This window comes from Nelumbo nucifera, chromosome 8, assembly GCF_055504915.1.
Source record: "Nelumbo nucifera cultivar China Antique chromosome 8, China Antique-T2T, whole genome shotgun sequence".
NCBI lineage: Eukaryota > Viridiplantae > Streptophyta > Magnoliopsida > Proteales > Nelumbonaceae > Nelumbo > Nelumbo nucifera.
Window position 1 is genome coordinate 32,770,652 of NC_142656.1, and position 21,624 is coordinate 32,792,275.

Below are 21,624 nucleotides of genomic sequence, written 5' to 3' on the forward strand. Positions count from 1 at the left end.
GCTTTTAGTGGGCATGTTGGGGTTGCAGATGCTTCTGAAGCTAAAGTTAGACCTTTGCTGGTTGGTCTGAGGGTTGCCAAGTCTATTCTGGCCAGACCTCTTACGGTTGAAGAAGATTCTAGGAACTCCATTGGCTGGGCCTCCAATTAGGATTTGGGCCCTTTGAGGCTTCCTTCAATTGCTTGTTTAGATGGATTCCAAGGGAATTGAATTTGACAGCTGATGCATTAGCTAAATCTGGAGAGGAAAAGGCTTTTCGGTATAGTGCTAATTCTTTGCCTATTCTTGATTTCTTGCTTCTATTTTGTACATTCGCTCCTTTACATCCCCCCACCCCCCACCCACCTTGAAATGAATGCTACCTTTTCTCAAAAAATAAAAAATAAAAAAAAAAGTAAGTCTGAAAGTTACCATAAAAAGTAATTTTGAAATAATAGTAAATCTATAGAAAACTTAACATCCTATTTTTTAAGACACCTACAACTAGAAAAATAAAACAAACAAAAAAAACACATAATAGCAGTATCCTATCACCCAAAAATTCCGAAATTGGTATTGCAGTGAAAAAATAGATTTATTTGTCCACAATAAATAAATTTATTTATTTATTTATTTATGTGTGTGTAAGCAGGGCCAAGACTGGGTCGAACCTAAAGTGTTGGGCCCAGACCAGGCCCGGAAATTTGTAGGCTCGATGTGGGCTGCACCCAGGACAGGATGAAAATGATCACCCCTAATCTATAGATTCTATACATTATTAAGGACCCACGTTTTCCTCTTGCCACCCTGAATTTGTAGGACAAGGTTCATTTCCAAAACACTTGCGATTTATATAGAGTATGCCTTATCTAGGTAATTTCTAAATGAAAAATCAAAACCTCGGATAGTCACTCTAAGAAAATTCCAATACAGGTTCATAGAGGGCTTATGTGTTAGAGAGGATTGAAACCATTGAACACAAAACAAATCCATAGAGTTGTGTACCTGGTGGATAGTTCAAAAAAGCTAAAACCATTCCTCCATGTAGTTCAAAAAAGCATTCATGGTGAAGAGAAAATGGCTGGGATGCAAAACTAGCATCCAATTTAGCTCAAAATTCCCCTTGGAAGGCAATCCTTGAGGTACTACCAACCTTTCTTCAATTTATCAGGTTTGATGTTGGGTGTGGCAATAAAGTTTTATTCTGGGAAGACCTTTGGGTTGGGGATTTACCTTTTAAGGTCAAATTCCCAGACCTCTACTCATTATCAAACCTTAAAAACAAACTTGTTGCTAGGGTTGGCATGCTTTCAGACTTGGGTATATATTGGGACTTTGGCTTCAGAAGGGGGCTAAGGGAAAATGATGTGAGTCCCTATTGCTTTTGTTATCAACCCTTGAGAAGGTCTACTTAGACCAAACTACAGTTGATAGTATTGTTTGGTCCCCAACTCCTGATGGTTTATTCTCTTGTGCCTCTTTCTTCGGTTTGCTCACTCACTTTGATCCTTTGGGGGTGAACTTCCCAGTGAGAGAAATCTGGTGTAAACAGATCCCTCTTAAAGTACAAGCCTTCTGTTGGGAAGTGTTCCTAGGGAAGGTAAACGCTTGTGATGTGCTATAGAAAAGGTCAAACAAATGCCTCTCCCCTCATGTGTGTGTCCTTTGTAAGGATTGTGGTGAAACCCTACCCCATTTACTTTTATCCTACTCTTTTGTTTCTTGTATTTGGGAAATTGTTTGTTCTCTATTTGGATGCAGATGGGCTCCCCCACTGGATGTCGTAAGTCTATTCAGCCCCTCCTTCATGAGGCAACAGAAGAAAAGAGGAAAGTGCTTATGGAAAGCAGCAAGAGCTGCTATGGTATGGGCTATATGAGAGGAAAGAAACTGTTAGCGTAGGGGTATTTCTGTCTTTATACCTTGATTGATGTTGCTGATCTGTAATGTTGTGTTGAAACATGTGCTCTTAACTTAAGTAAGGGCACATAGGTTTTTTCAGTTATGTTTTAATAATAATATAAATACTTACTGGCCGACTGGGAGAAGTCATGTTGACTCTTTCAGTTCGAACCAGAATTCTCTCCTCTCTCTCTCTTTCTCTCTTTCTTTATCACTTTTTCTTCTTCTATATAACTGAACTCAGTCAGGCCGAACTCTAAGGCAGACCTGAATTATAACATGGTATCAGAGCTAGGTTAAATCTGCCTAGATTTCTGCTTGCCTAGGGTTCATTCTCTGTGCACCCTATCTAGGGTTTTCTTCTTTTTTTTTCTGTGTTCGATTGGAGATAAGGGAAAGGGCTGAAAAGGAGTGATCGCCCTCTTCCCTTGGGGGTCTCTATGTCTCCAGTCAGGTTGTATGTGGTCGGTTGCTGTGATTTCTGAGATCGCCCTCTCCTAGTAGAGGAAGAATAGAGGGCCGAACTGTGTGTGGCTGTTGTGTGTGAAGCAGCTGTTGTGTGTGGACTGCTCTCCTGCTCGCATGGGTGTTACTTCAGCGATAAGGTAAGGGATTTCAGTGCATGATATCTGTTATGGAATAAATAGGAGGTGTGTTTCAGACCATTTGCTAGGGTTTCGGCCAGTAAGGCTAGGGTTTATGCTGGTTTCTTTGTGCATTTTGAAGGAAGAGATATGATCATATAGTGGTGAGATTTCAGGTAGTTGTAGGAGTAGGGTTTGTGGTGTAAAGAGCACACATTCCAGCAACAATTAGTGCTGCAATCAGTGTGACAGGTGTGACCTAGTGGTGTGTAGTGTGCAGATCTCAATGATAATAGAATTCAGCAAATGTGCAGAATTGGTGATAACATAATGGGAGACGATAAGGATTATAAACCTAGTGTGATGGTGCCTACAGACTACCTGAACGTTCAGATTACCTCCATTAAGTTAAATGGAGAGAATTATGTGCATTGGGCTAAATCCGTTGAAGTCTTTCTGAAGGCAAAGAAGAAGGTAAAACACATCAGAGAGGAGAAACCCTCCTCTGACTCTCACGAGTATGAAGACTGGGAGCAAGAGGATGCTCAAATCATCACATGGTTGTGGAACAGTATGGAACCTAGGATTAGTGTGAACTTCATGTTCCTTGATACTGCCAAAGATGTGTGGGACCATGCGAAGAAATTGTATTCGGGGCAGGACAATACAACCAGAGTTTATCAACTTTATCAAGAGTACTTTAATCTGCAACAGGGCAATCAGAGTCTTGAGGAGTACTATGCCAACATGAGGAACATACGTAATGAGTTGAATGTCTATCATCCTCTCACTTCTGATGTCAAGATTCAGCAACAACAGAGAGAGCAGCTTGATGTGACTAGATTTTTGGTGGGACTAAAGTCTGAATATGAACTAGTACGGGCTCAGATATTAGGGGGATCAGCTCTTCCGTCCCTAGAAGAGGTATTTGCTCGACTTCGGAGGATTTCTATCGGATCTACTAAGAACTCTAATATCTCAGATAGATCTGCCTTTGCTGCATCGAGAGGCCGTGGTGGTAGAGGTGGAGCTCGGGGAGCTCAGTCTGGCCGTGGTGTTGGTAGTGGTTCTGCATATGGCCGAAGTGGCAATGGTGGGTCTACTTATAATCGTGGTGGTGGTCGTACTGGGAGCAGAGATTCAGGGGGAGCCCGTGGTAGAGGACATAGCTCAGGCCCGAGGAAGTGCACTCATTGTGGTATGGATGGACATACCATCAACTATTGTTATGATTTACATGGTCCTCCCTCAACCTGGGCCAATCATGCCGCGACCGGTGACTCAAGTTCCAACTTTAGACAGGAGAATCATTCATCTGACCAGTTGCCTCCTACATCCACAGATGGTCCCATGAAGGAGATGGTGAGTGTTCCCTGTGATGAATATGAGAGGTTTATCCAATCACAGCAGAACACGGCGACTTTTGCTCACTCAGGTATGGCTTGTCTGGCATCTACACCCAATCCCTGGATCATTGACTCTGGAGCCTCCGATCACATGACTGGAACTCCAGGTGTGTTTTCCTCCTTATCTCATTGCTCAACATCACAATCTGTTACCCTTGCTAATAGTTCCACATCCTCAATTTGTGGTGTTGGTAATGTTGACCTAGATCCTGTATCCCTCTCATCAGTTTTGTATGTTCCTAAATTGCCTTTTAACCTTATGTCTGTTAGTAAGCTGACCAAATCACTTAACTGCTCCATTACCTTTTATCCTTCTATGTATGTCTTTCAGGATCTCAAGACGGGGATGAAGATTGGTGGAGGGCATGAAGCAGGTGGACTGTATTATCTTGACGGTGGTGGTGGTAGAACTTCAACAGCTCTCCAGTCATCTCTTTCTCCTCTCCAGTGGCACTGCCGATTTGGTCATCCGTCGCTCAAAGTCTTGAAGTCCTTAGTTCCGTCCTTGAGTCAGCTTTCTGTTTTGGATTGTGAGTCATGTCAGTTTGGAAAACACCATCGTGTTCCCTTTAGTTCTAGGGTTGATAACCGTGTGTCAAGTCCTTTTTCTTTAGTTCATTCAGATGTTTGGGGTCCTTATAAAGTAATGTCATATAATGGATAGATATTTTGTCATTTTTGTGGATGATTTTTCAAGGATGACGTGGCTCTATTTAATGAAAGAAAGAAGTGAATTGTTTACCATTTTTCAAAAATTTTATGCTGAAATTCGTAACCAATTTGGTACCCACATCAAAGTTTTTCGTTCTGATAACGGCCGCGAATATTTATCATCATTTCAGGAATACCTGGACCAACACGGCATTATACATCAGACCTCGTGTACCTACACCCCACAACAAAACGGGGTGGCTGAGAGAAAGAATCGCCATCTCCTTGAAACAGCAAGATCCCTAATGCATCACATGCATGTTCCCAAACCTTTTTGGAGTGATGCAGTGCTTACCTCTTGTTTTCTGATTAATCGGATGCCCACGTTCATCCTTGATGGTCAGTCTCCGTTTCAGGTCTTGTTTCCCACTTTGTCTCCGTTTCCTCTTACGCCGAGAGTTTTTGGGTGTGTCTGTTTTGTCCATAATCTGGGTCCCGGGAACGACAAGTTTGATGCCCGTTCTCTCAAGTGCATCTTCCTTGGCTGTTCTCGGACCCAGAAAGGGTATAGGTGTTACCATCCTAGTTCTCGACGGTCCTTTGTGTGTGCTGATGTCAGTTTCTTTGAGTCTACTCCGTTCTTTTTGGGGTCTGGTGATGCTTCTTCCTCCTCATCACCTCCTCCTCTCCCACTTCCCGTTGTTGATCCTCCTCCCTTTGTTCCAATCGTGACCAAATTCTTGCCTCTGGTGCCACCACTAGTTGAACGCCCACCTATCCGTCATGTGTATACACATCGCCCACGTGCATCAGCTACTACTCCGGCTACATCTTCGTCGACGGATCCGGCTACATCTCCGTCGACGAATCCGGCACCAGACCCCCACTTAGCATCTGAGATTGATCTACCCATTGCTTTGTGGAAAGGTAAACGTACTTGCACCCTTCATCCCATCTCTAATTATGTTTCTCTTACTCACCTTTCCGCTTCCCATCGCCAGTTTGTTACCTTGTTATCATCAGTTATTGTTCCTAAAGATGTCCAGGAAGCCCTTGCCTCTCTAGGGTGGTTGCCATGCCATGGAAGAACTCTCAGCCCTTCATCATAATCATACTTGGGACCTCATTGCTCTTCCTCCTCGGAAGCAAGTTGTTGGTTGTAAGTGGGTTTATACAGTTAAGTATATGCCTGATGGTAGTGTTGAACGCCTGAAAGCGCGATTAGTTGCAAAAGGGTACTCCCAAACCTATGGCATTGACTACACAGAGACATTCTCACCGGTTGCTAAGATAGGGTCAGTTCGTGTTGTGATCTCTCTTGCAGCCATGTATGAGTGGCCACTATATCAGCTTGATATCAATAATGCCTTTTTGCATGGTGACTTACTCGAGGAGGTCTACATGGAGCAACCTCCAGGGTTTGTTGCTCAGGGGGAGGATGGTAAAGTGTGCAGACTAAGGCAGGCTATATATAGGCTTAAACAGTCTCCTCGAGCATGGTTTGGTAGGTTCAGTGAGGTGGTAAAGAAGTTTGGCATGAAACAGTGCAAAGTTGACCATTCTGTATTTAGTCATGACTCTCTAGGAGGAAAAATACTGTTGATGGTGTATGTAGATGATATTGTTATTACTAGGAATGATAACATTGGTATTGACAGGCTGAAGACTTATCTGCAGGATCACTTTCAGACAAAGGATCTGGGTAAACTGAAATACTTCTTGGGGATAGAGGTAGCGAGATCCAAGTATGGGATTAACCTGTGCCAGAGGAAGTATGTGCTTGATTTGCTGGAAGAAACAGGCTTGTTGGGTGCCAAACCAGCTGAAACACCCATGGACACATACCAAGCTAAGTAGTGATATGGGTGAAGTGTTTGAAGACCCTGGCAGATACCGACGACTTGTGGGCAAACTGAACTACCTAACCATTACCAGACCAGACATCTCATTTGCAGTTAGTGTGGTAAGCCTGTTCATTCAAAAACCACTGATTCCTCATTGGAATGCGGTTCTGAGAATTGTGAAGTATCTAAAAGGGGCCCTGGGTCACGGTTTAATATACAAGAGTGGGGGAAAACTTGAAATAGAAGGGTATTCTGATGCTGATTGGGCCGGTTCTATGTCTGATAGGCAATCTACTACAGGCTATTGCACGTTTCTGGGAGGTAACCTGGTGACATGGAAAAGTAAGAAGCAGACGGTTGTGGCAAGAAGCAGTGCAGAAGTAGAATATAGGGCTATGGCGCATACCGCTTGTGAATTAGTGTGGCTAAGGAATCTTCTACAAGAAGTAGGATACAACATTAACACTCCAATGAAGCTCTATTGTGATAATCAGGCTGCAGTTCATATCTCCTCTAATCCAGTGTTTCATGAAAGAACCAAGCACATTGAGGTTGACTGTCACTTTGTGAGGGAGAAGGTGTTGAATAGAGAACTAGACACTACACATGTTAATACAGGAAATCAGTGGGCTGACTTATTTACAAAAGGCTTGAGTCGGGGAAGAGTGGACTACATATGTAACAAGCTGGGAGTATATGATATATACTCACCAGCTTGAGGGGGAGTGTTAGCGTAGGGGTATTTCTGTCTTTATACCTTGATTGATGTTGCTGATCTGTAATGTTGTGTTGAAACATGTGCTCTTAACTTAAGTAAGGGCACATAGGTCTTTTCAGTTATGTTTTAATAATAATATAAATACTTACTGGCCGACTGGGAGAAGTCATGTTAACTCTTTCAGTTCGAACCAGAATTCTCTCCTCTCTTTCTCTCTCTCTTTCTTTATCACTTTTTCTTCTTCTACATAACTGAACTCAGTCAGGCCAAACTCTAAGGCAGACCTAAATTATAACAGAAACCAAAGACTCTTCTCGGAAAAAAGCAAAGCAAAGCAAAGGAGGAAGTCATTGAAACCATAAAAATCAGAACTGCACATTGGGTGATGACCATGGAACTATTCAAAAACTTCTCCATGAATGACATTCTAAGAAACTGGACTGAAGTAGCACAAACAGATGTGCCCAAAGAAGATCTGAGAGTGGAATGGAAACCACCTGCAATGAACAAATTAAAACTAAACTTTGATGGGAGTTCCTTTGGTAACCCGGGAAGGGCAGGGGTGTGATTAGAAATCATCTAGGTGAAGTTGTGGCACTCTTCTCAGGACCAATAGGTATTGGTGACTCAATACAGGCTGAATCTTTGGCTCTACTTCAAGGCTTAAAGATGGCTGAGCAGATTGGAACAACAGACTTAGAAATAGGAGACTCACTACTGGTCATTTATTGAGCTAAAAACATCACATCAGCACCTTGGAAGCTCAAATTTATCTACAGAGAAATTGACACAATCGCAAGGAGGTCCAACTCTCAGTCTGGTTGGGTCAGAAGGACTGCAAATGGGTTGGCGGATACCCTAGCAAAACAGGGGGCAAATAGACCTACCTTGTACTGGGCTGAACTATAACTGTTTTGTATGTGTCCGTAGATTGGGTTATAGATTGGGTTAATGCACTATTGCAACCTATATCTATTGTAATTCAATAATTCTCTGTTATTAATAAAAGTCTTTTTGCTGATCAAAAAAAAAGGCTAAGAACCACATCAACCAAACAGCCTATAAATAAGGTAGGTACAAAGACATTTAAACTTATTTTGGTTACCAATTCATTTTGTAAGAAGAGAGAATCATATAAGAATAACTTGTATTGCAAAATCGTGTGTCTCAGTAAGTTTCATCAACCATGTGCTTATGCTTAAGTAAATTTAATTCAAGCATCCATTTCTATGATATAAAAAGGCTTCATTTCTATTACTCCTAATCTAAAAGAGTTGAGGGATAAACCCGTTCTCTTGGTTGACTTGCAGGAACCAGGTGATGAAAAGAAAGATCACTTGGTAAAATGGGCATAGGTGTTTAAGTCTAAGGAATGGGGAGGACAAGGCATTGGGACTCTGACTAAGAGGTATATAGCTCTACTAGGAAAGTGGCTTTAGAGATTTCCAACAGAAAGTGATAGGTCATGGCAGAATGTCATTAAAAGCATTCATGATCTTTTGGAAAATGGCTGGGATGTAAAATTGGTGCCTCACACTTTGCCAACCATAGGAAAGCAATAATTGAGTTACTACCAACTTTTATTAATTTTATTCATTTTGATATAAGGTGTAAGAATAGAGTCTTGTTTAGGAAAGATCTTTCGGTTGGTGACTTAGGGCCTGTTCGTTTGCTCTGAAGTCTAACATCTGAAAGTGCAATAATTACATTAAGAGGTATATTGGTATTGGTGAACTTTTCTTTCCTCTGAACTCTGAATGCAGAGAATGTTGTTCTGAATTCTGAAAATTATCAAATATCCATTTTGACCCCATATATGAGAGTTTTTGTTTGTCTTTTTGGGGTATCATTGGAAAACAAAATGTTGTACGATTGCACTTTAAGAGATAAGAGGAAAAGAACAACCATTTTTCTCTTAAAGCTAAAAGATTCCTCTTAAGAGATAGGAGTTGAGAGGAAACGAACAGGCCATTACCCCTTAAAATGCAATTTCCTATTTTCTTGTACCTTACTCTTTTTCCAACTACAAGCTTGAACCTATTTCTACATTTGGTATGACATCTGCACTTCGGTTAAACAGGGATTATGGTTTCAAGAGGGGTTTACAGGATAATGAGTGACTCCTTTGTTCTCCTACTATCAAAGTTGGAAAATATCTTTTCGGATCAAAACTTTTTATGGTAGAACCTAATCTCCCTCCCCTAATAGCCTCTTCTTTGGTGCCTCCTTTTTCAACTTTCTTGTCCATTCAGACTCTTTAGGGGTTAACTTCTCGGTGAAGGAAATTTGATGCAAACCTATACCTCCTAAAGTACAACCTTTGTAATGGGAAGTGTTCCTTGGAAAGATTAACACTTGTGACGTGCTGCGGAAAAGAAGGCTAGTGGTGAGACCCTTCCTCATTTATTAATATCCTATTCTTTTGTATCTTGCATTTGAGAATTCTTCTGCTCTCTCTTTGGTTGTAGATGGGTTCCCCAACAATATGGTAAGCTTGTTCAACCCCAACTTCCTGAAGCAAAAGAAAAACGAGGGTGGATTATGTGGAGGGTAGTAAGAGCAGCATTGGTGTGAACTATTTGGGAAGAAAGAAACCAAAGAATCTTTAGGCTGTGTTTGGTTGCAATGCAAATAAATTTGCACTGATACAAAATTATGGCAGTGCAAACGATTTGAGTGTAAACTCTGACTTTTTTTTTTCAAAATTTAGATTATTTTGTTTGATTGCAGTATAAATGAAGTAAATTAAGACATGAAACAGAATCAAATAAAACCCAAAACAAAATTAAACAAGAATTTGCATTTTTTTCATTTGCACTCCCATGCATTTGTTCTAGTGCAAATCAAATTCCACTGCAACCAAAGACAGCATTAATGATAATAGTAGATCTAAGAAGGAATTGATTGAAGACAATAACAGTTAGAACCGTGCATTGGATAACAACCTTGGAGCTCTTTTGAGAATTCTCAACCAATGACATAGTAAGAACATGGGCTGAAGTGACACAAATAGGAATACATAAGGACAGTGTAAGAATGGAATTGAAACCTCCAGCTGTAGATAAGTTGAAGCTAAACTTTGATAACAGCTCTATGGCCAATCTGAGAAGGGCAGGCATAGGAGGAATATTTAGAAACCACCACGGATTGCAAGTGGCTTTGTATTCAGGATCAAATGACTTCGGAGACCCGGTTAATGATGAAATGATTACTCTATTACAATGAAGGAGACTAGTAGTACAGCTTGGTGTTAGGGATCTGGAAATTGAAGGAGATTCACAACTAGTCATTTCTGGACCAAGAACGTCAACTCAGCACCTTGGAACTATAGACATGCTTTCAGGGAAATTGATCTCCTAGAAAAGAAGATTAATCCTAAGTTCAGCTGGGTAAGAACTGCAAATGGGATTGAGGATGTATTAGCAAAACAAAGAGTTGACAGACCTCTTTTAATTTGGGCAAAATTGCAATCCGATGTAACCAGGGCTGGTGGGAATGCTCTTTTTTTTCTTTTTTTTCTTTTTTGATAATCTGGTGGGAATGCTCTAACAGCTTTACTAAGTTTCTGATTTAATTAATTAATGAAATTCCTTTGTTGATCAAAAGAAAAAACTGTTATCTTTGTTGAGCTTAACTAACCAGTTAACCCACACTATCTAATCACCTGCCCATTTACCATCCCCACCTTTGCTCTTAACTTATTCCATGTCCTATTTCATCTCAATTTAGTTGCAAAGAATTTTGCCTAAATTAAGATATGAATTCAGCTAACCCAAGACAAATGATCCAGCCATATTCTTAACAAGCCCATATGATAACATGCATGTGTAAAGACACATGTAGATAATGCAATTACCTGATCCAACTCCTCAGCCCCTTCAGTAGAACAATCATCATTTTCATCATCTGCATAAACAAATAATATTTTTGCACCAAGTGGTACAGAAAAGCAACAAATCAGAAACGAAGTTCTAATTATACTTACTACCATCATGGTAAGAAAACATAGATAATGCATAGATAATGTCACTAGATGCTGCAATAAATGGAAATTATCCAACTTGTATAATTGACCTTTCTCAAACAAAATTCAAAGAAACACTAGAAGAAAAAGAGCTAGCCATAAGGGTATTGAATGGAGTGGTTTGAATCCAAGATCCACATCCACCCGCTCAAAATATTTAGGTGGTCTTTTTAATTGTTAGCAGATAAATTTCATTGAAGATGATTGAAAATAATGAATATGTACATATTAGTGTCAAACACCCCAAACATAGACTAGAAGTTGTTATCTAACCATTTTCTATTTTTTTACTATAATGTAATATCCTATAATTATCCCTAAAGGCCTAAAATGTTTGCTCTCTATTCAAGATTCAACACTTGCATAGCCAAAGAATCAGCTAAAACATTGGCTTATCTTCTAAGTTCTAAGCTGTTGAAAGAGAGTGCTGTATTATTTGTTACTTGTTTACTATTGTCAGCCAGGGGTTCTGTCGTTTACTCATCCACAAAATTCTCTTCCTTCTTTCACGATTATCTCTTCTTCTATATTCTTTTCCACAATCACACAATCAATTTTAGATTTCTAGACTAAATTGATTATTGATCCACAACTTGGTAACAGAACAGTCAACTCCAGGGTTAAAAACCATGCAGTTGTAGGATCGGTAAACTGCATGAAGATTTGATAGTGATAATCAACCTTTTGAATCACCTAGCTCTTAAATGGTTTTTGGAGAAAATTTTTATGCTGTTTGCTGCCCAAGAAGATGATCTTGGATATTAATCCAAGAAAGGTAGATGATTTGGGATCTCCACCAAGAGGAAAACCTAAATAATGGAGGGTTCAATCTGCTACCAAACTCCTAAAGTGCCTGCAAAAATGGAGGGGGACTGAGGCCAGAGATTGGCTGTCAGAGAAGAGGGTTGATTGTGGTTGGAATCAAGATGGAATGTCAAGGAGAAGACCACCACGACTGGGTGGTAAGAAAGCAAAAATGAGAAAGGGGATCTCCTTCAAAGAGGTGACTGAGACTAGAGCCTGGCCAACAGATGGTGAGTGCAGGTTTTTCCGCAATGATGGATTTTTCTTAATCAAGACGGCAGAGAAAGGTGTGAACCTTCAAAGGAAGTTTTTGGAGGGTTTCCTTGTCGATAGATTTGCGGCAGAAGTAACTGGCATTTTTTCAGTGGAGAATTGGACTGAAGAAGTTTGGGGCTTTGCAGGGGAGGTGAAGGTTAAAAAGCTTGTGAATGGTTTGTTTCTGTTCATAGCCTCCTTTGAGAAGGAAGCAGAGCATATTCTACATGGCTCGTCGTGGTGTTTGGGAGCAAACAAGCTTCTACTAGACAAACAGACTGCTTGTGCAGGATGTACCTCCAATGAGCCATCGTGGATGGACAACTATGAACCGAAGATTAGAGTGTGTATCTATGGTCTCCTGCTGGCTCTATGGACTCCGGAAATTATCTCTCTGATAGGGGATTTTTGTGGAGGTTTCTTAGCCACAAACGACTCCAGGGACAAGTTGGTGACATGTGAATGGGTGAGAACATAGGTGGTGTGGAGGGGAGAGATTCTAGCAACAATGGATGTAAAGGTGGGTGAAGTGGTGTATATTGTTCATATCTGGCCAGAACTGGAACCATTGGTGAGGCCAACAATGGATATGCACAAATCAGCTAAGAGGATTACAAGGGATGAGTTGATTGCAAGCTATAGGGAGGGTGTCGTAGAGATAGAAGAGAGTGAGTAGTTGATGGGGTCAATTTCGGTCAAACAAATGGCAGGTGACGCACAGCAGGCACAGTTGCTTGTCAGGTTGGAGAAGACAATAGGTGAACCATTGATTGAGTCAAACAGGGAAAATCAGATGATAGAACAAAGAACCTGGTTGCGGTCAGGCAGATTCAGGTTCAAATTTCAAATGAACCAACAAAGAAGTTCTGGCCTAGTAAGGAGGAATTAAAGGCATTAACAGGGGAATGAATGTCTGTTGGATTTGGGGATCCCAGGTGGTTCAAGAAGAGATGAACAAGCCAAGTGAAAAACCCAAAACTTTAAACACAAGAGGCGGCCCAAGGGTTCAAACAGTAACCGGGAAGAGGAGCATGATGTCAGGGGAAAGGGGAGGTCAAAAGTCAAATGCTTTGTTTGGCCCACAATCCTCCAGCTGTTAGGCCTCCTGGGAAGGCCTGGTTCACAAGTCGAACCAATACTTTGGCCAGGCCCTCGGTAGAACCAGGAAAGTTCAAAGAACTCTTGGGAGAAGTTTGGAAGGGACCCAGGGGTGATCAAGATTTCTGAAGGGAGAAATTTCCAGTTGAAGCAACAGGGGGTCCAAGAAGGGTTGATTACAAGAAAAGGGAAAGGATTGGTGGTGGAGGAACAGGACTCACCGACGGATGAAGAACCGGTGGAGGTTGGCATTTTGGGATCTCCAAAGTTCAGAAGAAGCCCTAGCAGACCCCAGGAAGTGTGTCTTACAATGTGAGTTGTGACGACTTACAGGGGGAAGACATCTCCACTACAATTTGTGGAACTGTTAATGCAAGGGAGGGTGGAGAAGGTAAAGGAGCATAAGAGCTCCCAGGAGCTTCCTATTGTTGAGTCTGAGGAGTCGATGATGTATGGCTCCCGAGACATAGCTTCGCTGAAGGAGGGGAGATTATGGAAGATGGGTCTAAGAAGGAGGAATGGACATCGTGGCAACGGCCTAAAACAATGTCCGAAGGTGAGTTAGTTTCAAACTAGATGCTTTCCAAGTACTTGAAATTTGGGGAATTCCTTGGTGTCTCAATGATAGGTTTTGAGAAGCAGATGAGAGAGATTGAACATAGGAAATTGCAGGGAAGGGACAAAGTGAATGCCAAAACTAAGAAGAGTAGTCATTTGAAGGTCGGGAGGTTTTAGTTGTCTCAGGGAATCTTGTCAGGTGGTAATGGCCTCTTTCTTCTATATGTTGCAATGAAGATTATCATGGAATGTGCGTGGCTTGTGCTCAGGTCTAAGAAGGGTAATCATTTTTTCAGTAATCAAAATGCAAAGGCCAGATGTCATCCTAATTTAGGAAACAAAACTGAATAGGGTGGAGGTTTCAGTGGTTAGAAGTGTTTGAGGGGATGGGAAGTGCGGGTGGAGATGTTTAAATCCTTCTGGGGCAGCAAGGGGGATACTGGTGGTTTGGAACTCCAACACTGTCACAATATGTGATTCTCTTGTTGAGGAATACTCTGTCTCCGTTGAAGTGTTAGGGACAGGAGATTTCAAGGGGATTATCACTGGGGTCTATGGTCCCTATGAAGAATCCAAAAGGCAAGTGTTTTGGGAGGAGCTGGGCAGGACCCAGAGTAAGGGTAATCTCTCCTGGTGTAGAGGTGGAGATTTCAATATTATTAGGCTTCCACAGGGGAAGAAAGGGGCTTTGAGGAGCTCTATGGGAATGAGAGCTTTTGGGGAGTTTGTTAACAGGCATGGTTTGTAGATATACCTTTGACTAGAGCTAAGTTTACTTGGACTAATAATCAGAGTGACCCTACCCTAGTTTAGCTTTAATTGGTTCTTAGTGTCAACTGAGTGGGAGGAAAGTTTCCCTAACCTATATCAGGAAGCTCTGTCTAGACAAATGTCTGATCACAGACCTATTTTGTTACGGGCGGGGGGGTATGAGGAGAAAGCCAAGCCCTTTTTGGTTTGAGCATCTATGGTTCCAGGAGGCTGGGTTTAAAGCTTTGTTGGAGTGGTGGTTGTCTTTTGAGGTAGAAGGCTCAGGATCTCACATTTTAGCCAAGAAACTACATTTACTGAAAGAAAAAAATCTTAGAATGGAAGAACAATTGTTTCAAGGTGGTGGAAGTAAAGAAAAGAGAGATATTAAACACCATTGAAGAGCTAGACATGAAAGAGGAGCATGTGAATCTCTCTGAAAAGAAGAAGGTAGCCAAGATTGAGGATAAGTCATGTTTTGATAAGGTAGCTTATCAGGAAGAAGTCAAATGGAGGCGACAAGTTAAAATTTCTTGGTTGAAGGTAGGAAACAAAAATACAAAATAGTTCCACGTAGTAGCAAATTTCCGAAGGGAAAATACATTGAAGAAGTTTCTGGTGGGGGAAAGGGTCATCGAAGATGAAGATTCCATTAAGAAGGAGGTGGTGAAGTTTTATAAAAAGTTATACAAGGAAGTTTGACAAGTGCATCCTGGTCTAGATGGGAGTTTATTGGATGCTATTTCCAGTAGGCAGAGAGATGAGTTAGAGAAACCCTTCTAGGAGGAGATTTGGGAGGTTATCTTGAGTCTGGAAGGGGAGAAGACCCCTGGACATGATGGTTTTACTATGCTGTTCTTCAAAAAATGTTGGGATTTTCTGAAGCCAGATGTAATGAAGCCCTGAGTGATTTCCATGACAGAGCTTCCTTGGAATGTAGTCTAAATACCCTCATATATAACATTGATTCCGAAGGTATAAAATCCTACTCATATCTCTGATTACAGACCCGTAAGTTTGGTGGGATATTTTTATAAAATGCTGGCAAAAACACTTGCTAACAGATTGAAGAAGGTACTTCCTGATATCATCACAGGTTCACAGGGGGCCTTCCTGCCAGGAAGGTTGTTGTTAGAATGTGTCATAGTTGCCAATGAACTGGTGGATTCGAAATTAAGGATTGGGAGGAAAGAGCTGGTCTGTGAGATTGATCTGGAAAAGGCTTATGACCACGTAAACTAGAGGTTTCTTGACTCAGTGTTGCAGAAGATGAATTTTGTGCAGAAGTGGAGGAATTGGATCAGAGTTTACTGCTAAATTCTCTATTCTTGTAAATGGGTCATGCTCTGGATATTTTAAAAGGTCGAGGGGTCTCCAGCAGGGAGACCCACTCTCTCTCTGTTATTTATATGCATGGTGGAGGCCCTTGCTAGAATGACTAGAAGATCTTTGGCTGAAGGATACATTGAAGGCTTTCGAGTGGCAGATGGAGGGACAGTGGTTCCCTTGCTGTATGTGGATGACACTATTTTTTGTTCAGGCTGAGGAGCAGTTGAACAATCTTCAGATGATTCTGCTCTAGTTTGAAATGATTTCAGCATTACAGGTTAATTTCCAAAAGAGTGAAATCTTTCCTGTTGGGGAAGTCAATGACATCCAGGAACTTGCTTCAGAACTTATGTATAAAGTCGGAAAGCTTCCATAAAGTTTTCTGGGCCTTCTAGTTGGGGCAAAATGCTCCTCCAAGTCCATTTGGGACCAAGTTGTGGAAAGACTGGAGAAGAGGCTGGGGGGCTCAAAGTCTAGGTATCTGTCCAAGGTAGCCAAGATTACTCTGTTAAAAATCTCATTAGCAAACCTGCCTATTCATTTTTTATCACTGTTTCCAATCCCAACCCATGTGGCAGAAAGGCTGGAGAAAATAGAAAGGGGTTTCCTTTGGTGTGGGAAGGAAGGTGAGCAGAGAATTCATCAGGTTAAGTGGGAAACTATTTGCAAACCAGTAACCTAAGGAAGCCTAGGTGTGAGAAGCTTCAGACAAGTTAACACTGCTCTATTAGGGAGGTGGCTTTGGCTTTTCAATTCTCAGCCCTAAAGCTTGTGGAGAAATTTGGTACAAGAAACAGTGTTGGGACCCAGGGCCTACTCCCTCTTCTGTTGGTTGTTTGGTCTGGAAAGGGATTGAGAAGGTTTTTCCTATTCTCATTCAAGTGGTGAGGCTGAAAGTAGGGGATGGTAGAAGGATAAGATTCTGGCAAGACCCTTGGTGTAACAACTCTGCCTTAATGGAGGTCTTCCCTTCATTGTTTCTCATAGCTGAGGATAGGGATGTGTGATGGTGGCAGATGATTTGGTGTCCTAAATTCAGAAGATAACTCAATGATTGGGAGATTTCAGACCTGCTAGCACTGTGCCAGCTACTTCAGATTCAACATCCACACCCAAATCAGCAAGATTCAATAGAGGTGCCCTTCCTGGTTTGGACTGCACTCATGGCAAATGCCTCTCAAAGTATCACCCTTTCATTCATAGTAAGGCTGCTCATAAACTTTTCAGTCATTTCTATTCCCTGCTGAGTGTCAGCTGGTGTTTGCTGAGTTCTCTTCCTGATTTGCTATTTTCCCAGAAGTTGCTGGGCTTAAAGTGGTAGGGGCAAAGTGCTTTAGAGTGCTATTTCTCATGTGGTGTGTTGGGTTCTATGGACAGAAAGAAATGGGAGGATTTTTGAAGGAAAGTTCTGCTCTTTAGATGATGTGGTGGTTTGGGCTATGGCTACTCTGCATTCTTGGCTGTCTGCCAAGGATTCCTTCAAACGCATCCCACATCATCATTATTTTGATTATGGCATACCCTGTTTATTTAATATCAGAGTCTGCTTGTCTCTTGTATTTAGTCTTGAGAACCTAGTTTTTTGGGTGGCTTCTCTGTATAGTTGCTGGCTGTACATGGAGCATACTGGACAGATATATGTTTTTTTGTTCTTTACAGTATAATTTCAACACAATATCTTAACTCTTTCTCAGAAAAATAAATGTTTCACTCAATGTTAATTCCTGCTGTAGAGAGATCTGCTCAAAATCTAGCTTTGTGGAAGAGAAATCATATCTCCATGGGTGGGTAACTTCAATCAAAGTTGCATTGGCTAACCTTCCTGTTTATTATTTGTCCACTCAAAATAGCAAGAAAGTTGGAGAAGATGATGAGGGACTTCCTATGGGAACCAGGAGATGAAAAGAACGATCTTTTGGTGAAATGGGAGCAGGTGTGTAGAACAAAGGACAAAAGGGGGCTGGTATAGGGAACTTAGTCCGGATTCCCGAAAAATATAGCTCTCCTAGGAAAATGACTTTTGATATTTCCCTTAGAACAAGAAAGGCTCTGGCACAAGGTGATTAAAGTATACATGGGCGGTCGAAAAATGGTTGGGATGCAAAAGTGGCCCCTATCTTCGACATCTCCCTGGGAAATGGGAACAAAGTCTTATCTTGGGAAGCCCTTTGGCTGGGAGAACAACCTTTAAAGACCCAATTCCCCTTACTATTTTCTGTATCAAACTATAAATCTGAACCCATTTCCAAATTTGTGATCTTCAACAACTCTGGGCTGAACTGGGACTTTGGCTTTAGAAGGGGTCTTACGGAGATGGAATGTGAGTCTCTAATACACTCCTATTGGCCAAGCTGGATTCAATTTTCCTGGACCAAAGAACAAAGGACACAAGGGTTTGGGCAATTTCTACCAATGGCATCTTCACATGTGCTTCCTTTTTCAATAACCTAATTCAGCCTACCACCTAGGGTTTAAACACCCAGTTAAAGAAGTTTGGAGCAAGCCGATCCCACCAGAAATTCAGGCCCTTTCAGGAGTGTTTCTTGGGAAGTTAAATACCTGTGTCTTTCTGCAGAAAAGAAGGTCAAACAAATGTCTTTTCCCTCGCATTTGTTGCCTTTGCAAAGCTAGTGGAGAAAGTATTTCCCACTTGTTTATTCACTATGCTCTTGTGCTTTATGTTTGGGAGCAGTTTTGTTCTCTTTTTGGTTGCAGAGGACTCCTCCCTAGGTCATGGTGAGTCTCTTTGATCCAAACTTCCTGAGACAGTTGAAGAAGAGAGGAAAGATTCTGTGGAAAGCAATGAGATCAGCCTTGATTGGACTATTTGGGAAGAAAGGAACAGGAAAATTTTCAATGAAAAGAGTAAGCCTGTGTCAGAGATCATAGAAACCATTAAGATAAAAGTTGCAAATTGGGTAAAAAAAACCCTTGGAAAGTTTCAATGACATATTGAGATCACGGAAGGAAGAGATCCATTGACAGAAGAATTACTGTCTCTGCTTCAAGAGCTGAAATTTGCAAAGAAGTTTGGTTTTCAGTTGCTAGATGTGAAAGGGGACTCTCTGGTGGTTATTTCCTGGACAAAATATCACAGCCAAAATCCTTGGGTTTACAGGCACAGAATTAGGGAAATTGAAAGCTTAACAAGGGAATTAAATGTACTTTTAAATGGGTGAGAAGAAATACAAATGGCATAGCAGATGCTTTAGCTAAACAAGGGGCAAATAGGCAGCAATTATTTTGGGCTAAATTGTTAGACTGGCTTTGGGGGATGCAGTTCTAGTTGTTTTTTATTATTTCTATGGATGTGGGTAACTTACCCACAGATTACAGATTTGTAACATCAAGTTTGATAAAATGCTTAATAAAATTTAACTTTTCTGATCAAAAATGTTGATTCCTGCTATATAATTCTTTCCCATATTAACCTTTAGATTTGGATTCGCTCAAAACAATTTATAGTTGTGGGTTCCTAACTCAAACACCTTCCTCATTTTCCCACAAAAGATTATGATATCATCCACAAACTATAGATGGATGACTTTAGTTTTCTCCCTGCCCACCCCACAACCCCGAATTGGCCCTAGTCTATAGGCTCTAGTTCTCATTCTACCAAGCATATCAGCCACCAAAGCTAACAAGAAGGAAATGAAGAGTTGCCTTGCCTTAGACCTCACTTAGTAAGGAAGAAGTATATACCTTTTCCATTCACCAAGACCAAGAAATGACAAGACTATAAACAACCTCTAATCTTTTTTTTTTTTTTTGTAGATCAATAAAGAAAAAAAATTATTCAGAAAATAGCAAAATACAAGGTTTGGTTGACAAGGAGTCACCCCACTAACAAATTATAGATAATCAAAAAGCAAAACAACAGAGATTGACATCAAAATTAAACATTCAAAGTGTTCTAGAATTTGTAAGGTAATTTTATTCAAACCAAGATCACATACAAGCTGAACTCAAAGTGTTCCAGAATTCAGTTGCACGATTCTCTTTTTTTTTTTTTTTTTGATAGATAGTTGCAAAATTCTCTTTATTAAGGCCTTCAAATTCTGGCAAAACTAACACCCAGAAAACAATCCTTGAACTGATTACAGCCCCCAAATCTTTGTTGCTTCTCATTTTATCCTCAAATATTCTCTTATTTCTTTCCTTCCAAACCTCCCAGCACACAACTCCAGATTATTTTTGCTTTGGAGTTCCCATGCACCTTTGGCCAGGAGTTCCCATTTCTTTTAGTCCTTTCATGTGCATTTACATGTACACTGTGCCTTGAAAACTTATTAAAAGTTCTTCATAATTGGTAATGCAAAGCCTCTCGCCTCTATGGATATATAAAGTACCAAATAAACTCAAATTTTGTGCAATCCTGAAAGAATTTCTCCACCACAGAATTTTCTTACATTGATCTCAAAACCCCCTAGAAAGAAGTGGAAAATTATCTCCCTTCAAAATCCTCATGCTTTCCCACTTAATGAGAAAAAAAGATCTTGAAAAACAAACCATATAGCGTGTCTACAAACAATTTAAAGGGGATAGAGTTCAATGTCGTTTTCAGAGTTGAGTAAGTGTGCAAAGGAAACATGGACAAATAAAAGCATCTTGCGCCCTTAATTTCCGGTCCAAAACCAGGAACCGTTAAGACTCCGTTTGTTTCTTCGTAAAATAGGCATAAGTTTTTCCAGAGTGCAATGTTTTAGCTATTATCTTCACTCCTTTATAGAAAAAATGTCATTTTCCAACTCTCGTATATGTATTGATACAAATGGCATGCAGAAGAACATTTTCATCGTAAAAGAGATGAAAATATCACATAAATATTTCAGCCTGAAAAACCTCAAACCCATTTTACGGAGAAACAAACGCAATCTAAATAATTACAAAAACAAGACGAAACAATTCAAGAATCTTTTCCATACAGAAGTAAATACAAAGCAAGAACCCTAAAACTGCACCACAGACGCCGCAAATTGAAACTCTGGAAGGTAAACAAGCGACTCAAATAACGGAGAAATTAAAAAAAAAAAAGCAACAATATACCGGAACCCGAATCACTGCCAGAAGATGAAGACGACGAGCTGCTAGAACCAAAGACGGCTGAAATAAATTTCCCGGCGCCATTTACGATCATACGGGTGGCAGGAGAAATGAGTCCTGTTAGCCAATTAGGGTTTTCTGTAGGTGGAGAAGGAGAATTTGGCCGAGCATAAGGAGACGCTGCGCCTGCAACTCGCCTGCCACGTAGGATTTTCCCTCCCGATCTGGCCTCCACCGCCCGGCGAGGTCGAAAAATTGTAGCCATGCGAGAGAGCGAGAGAGCGAGAGAGAGAGAGGGACCGTAATATGTATGAGAGAGGGAGAGAGTACGGGAACAAACGGAAAAATGTTGGTGATCAATTGTCTGATAAATCACGGTTCTGTCCTTATTCGTGAGTAGGAAATGACACGTGTGAATAAAACATGGGGGACAAGTGGCCGATTTTAATTGGCAAATTCACTTATGGCAGGATCTCAACACAAAATTCAATATAGATCACGGACGACGCATGTAATTCACGGCCCACGCTAAGCCGAGTCCGGATTTCCTTGCAGTTGCAGGCTTGCACTCGCCTTAGTTTGCAGAATAAAAGACATGGTATGAATACCGAAAAAAAAATGATACCGGAAATGCTAAGGCTGCGCCCGCTGCGGTGTAAAAGTAAAAGTAGTAGAGTTA

General features: G+C 41.0%; 1 protein-coding gene across 1 annotated transcript in view; it reads right to left on the reverse strand.

The window, feature by feature from the left end:
• LOC104603165 (flocculation protein) overlaps positions 1 to 21,299 on the reverse strand; it is a 73,262-nt gene extending 51,963 nt beyond the window's left edge. Inside the window, exons 1-2 of the mRNA XM_010267124.3 lie at positions 20,949 to 21,299; positions 10,941 to 10,990 (exon numbers count right to left, since the gene is read on the reverse strand). Coding sequence (XP_010265426.1) covers positions 10,941 to 10,990; positions 20,949 to 21,210 — 312 coding nt within the window. The 5' untranslated portion in view covers positions 21,211 to 21,299. The remainder of the gene's footprint in view (positions 1 to 10,940; positions 10,991 to 20,948) is intronic.
• Between the last annotated feature and the right edge of the window lie 325 nt (positions 21,300 to 21,624).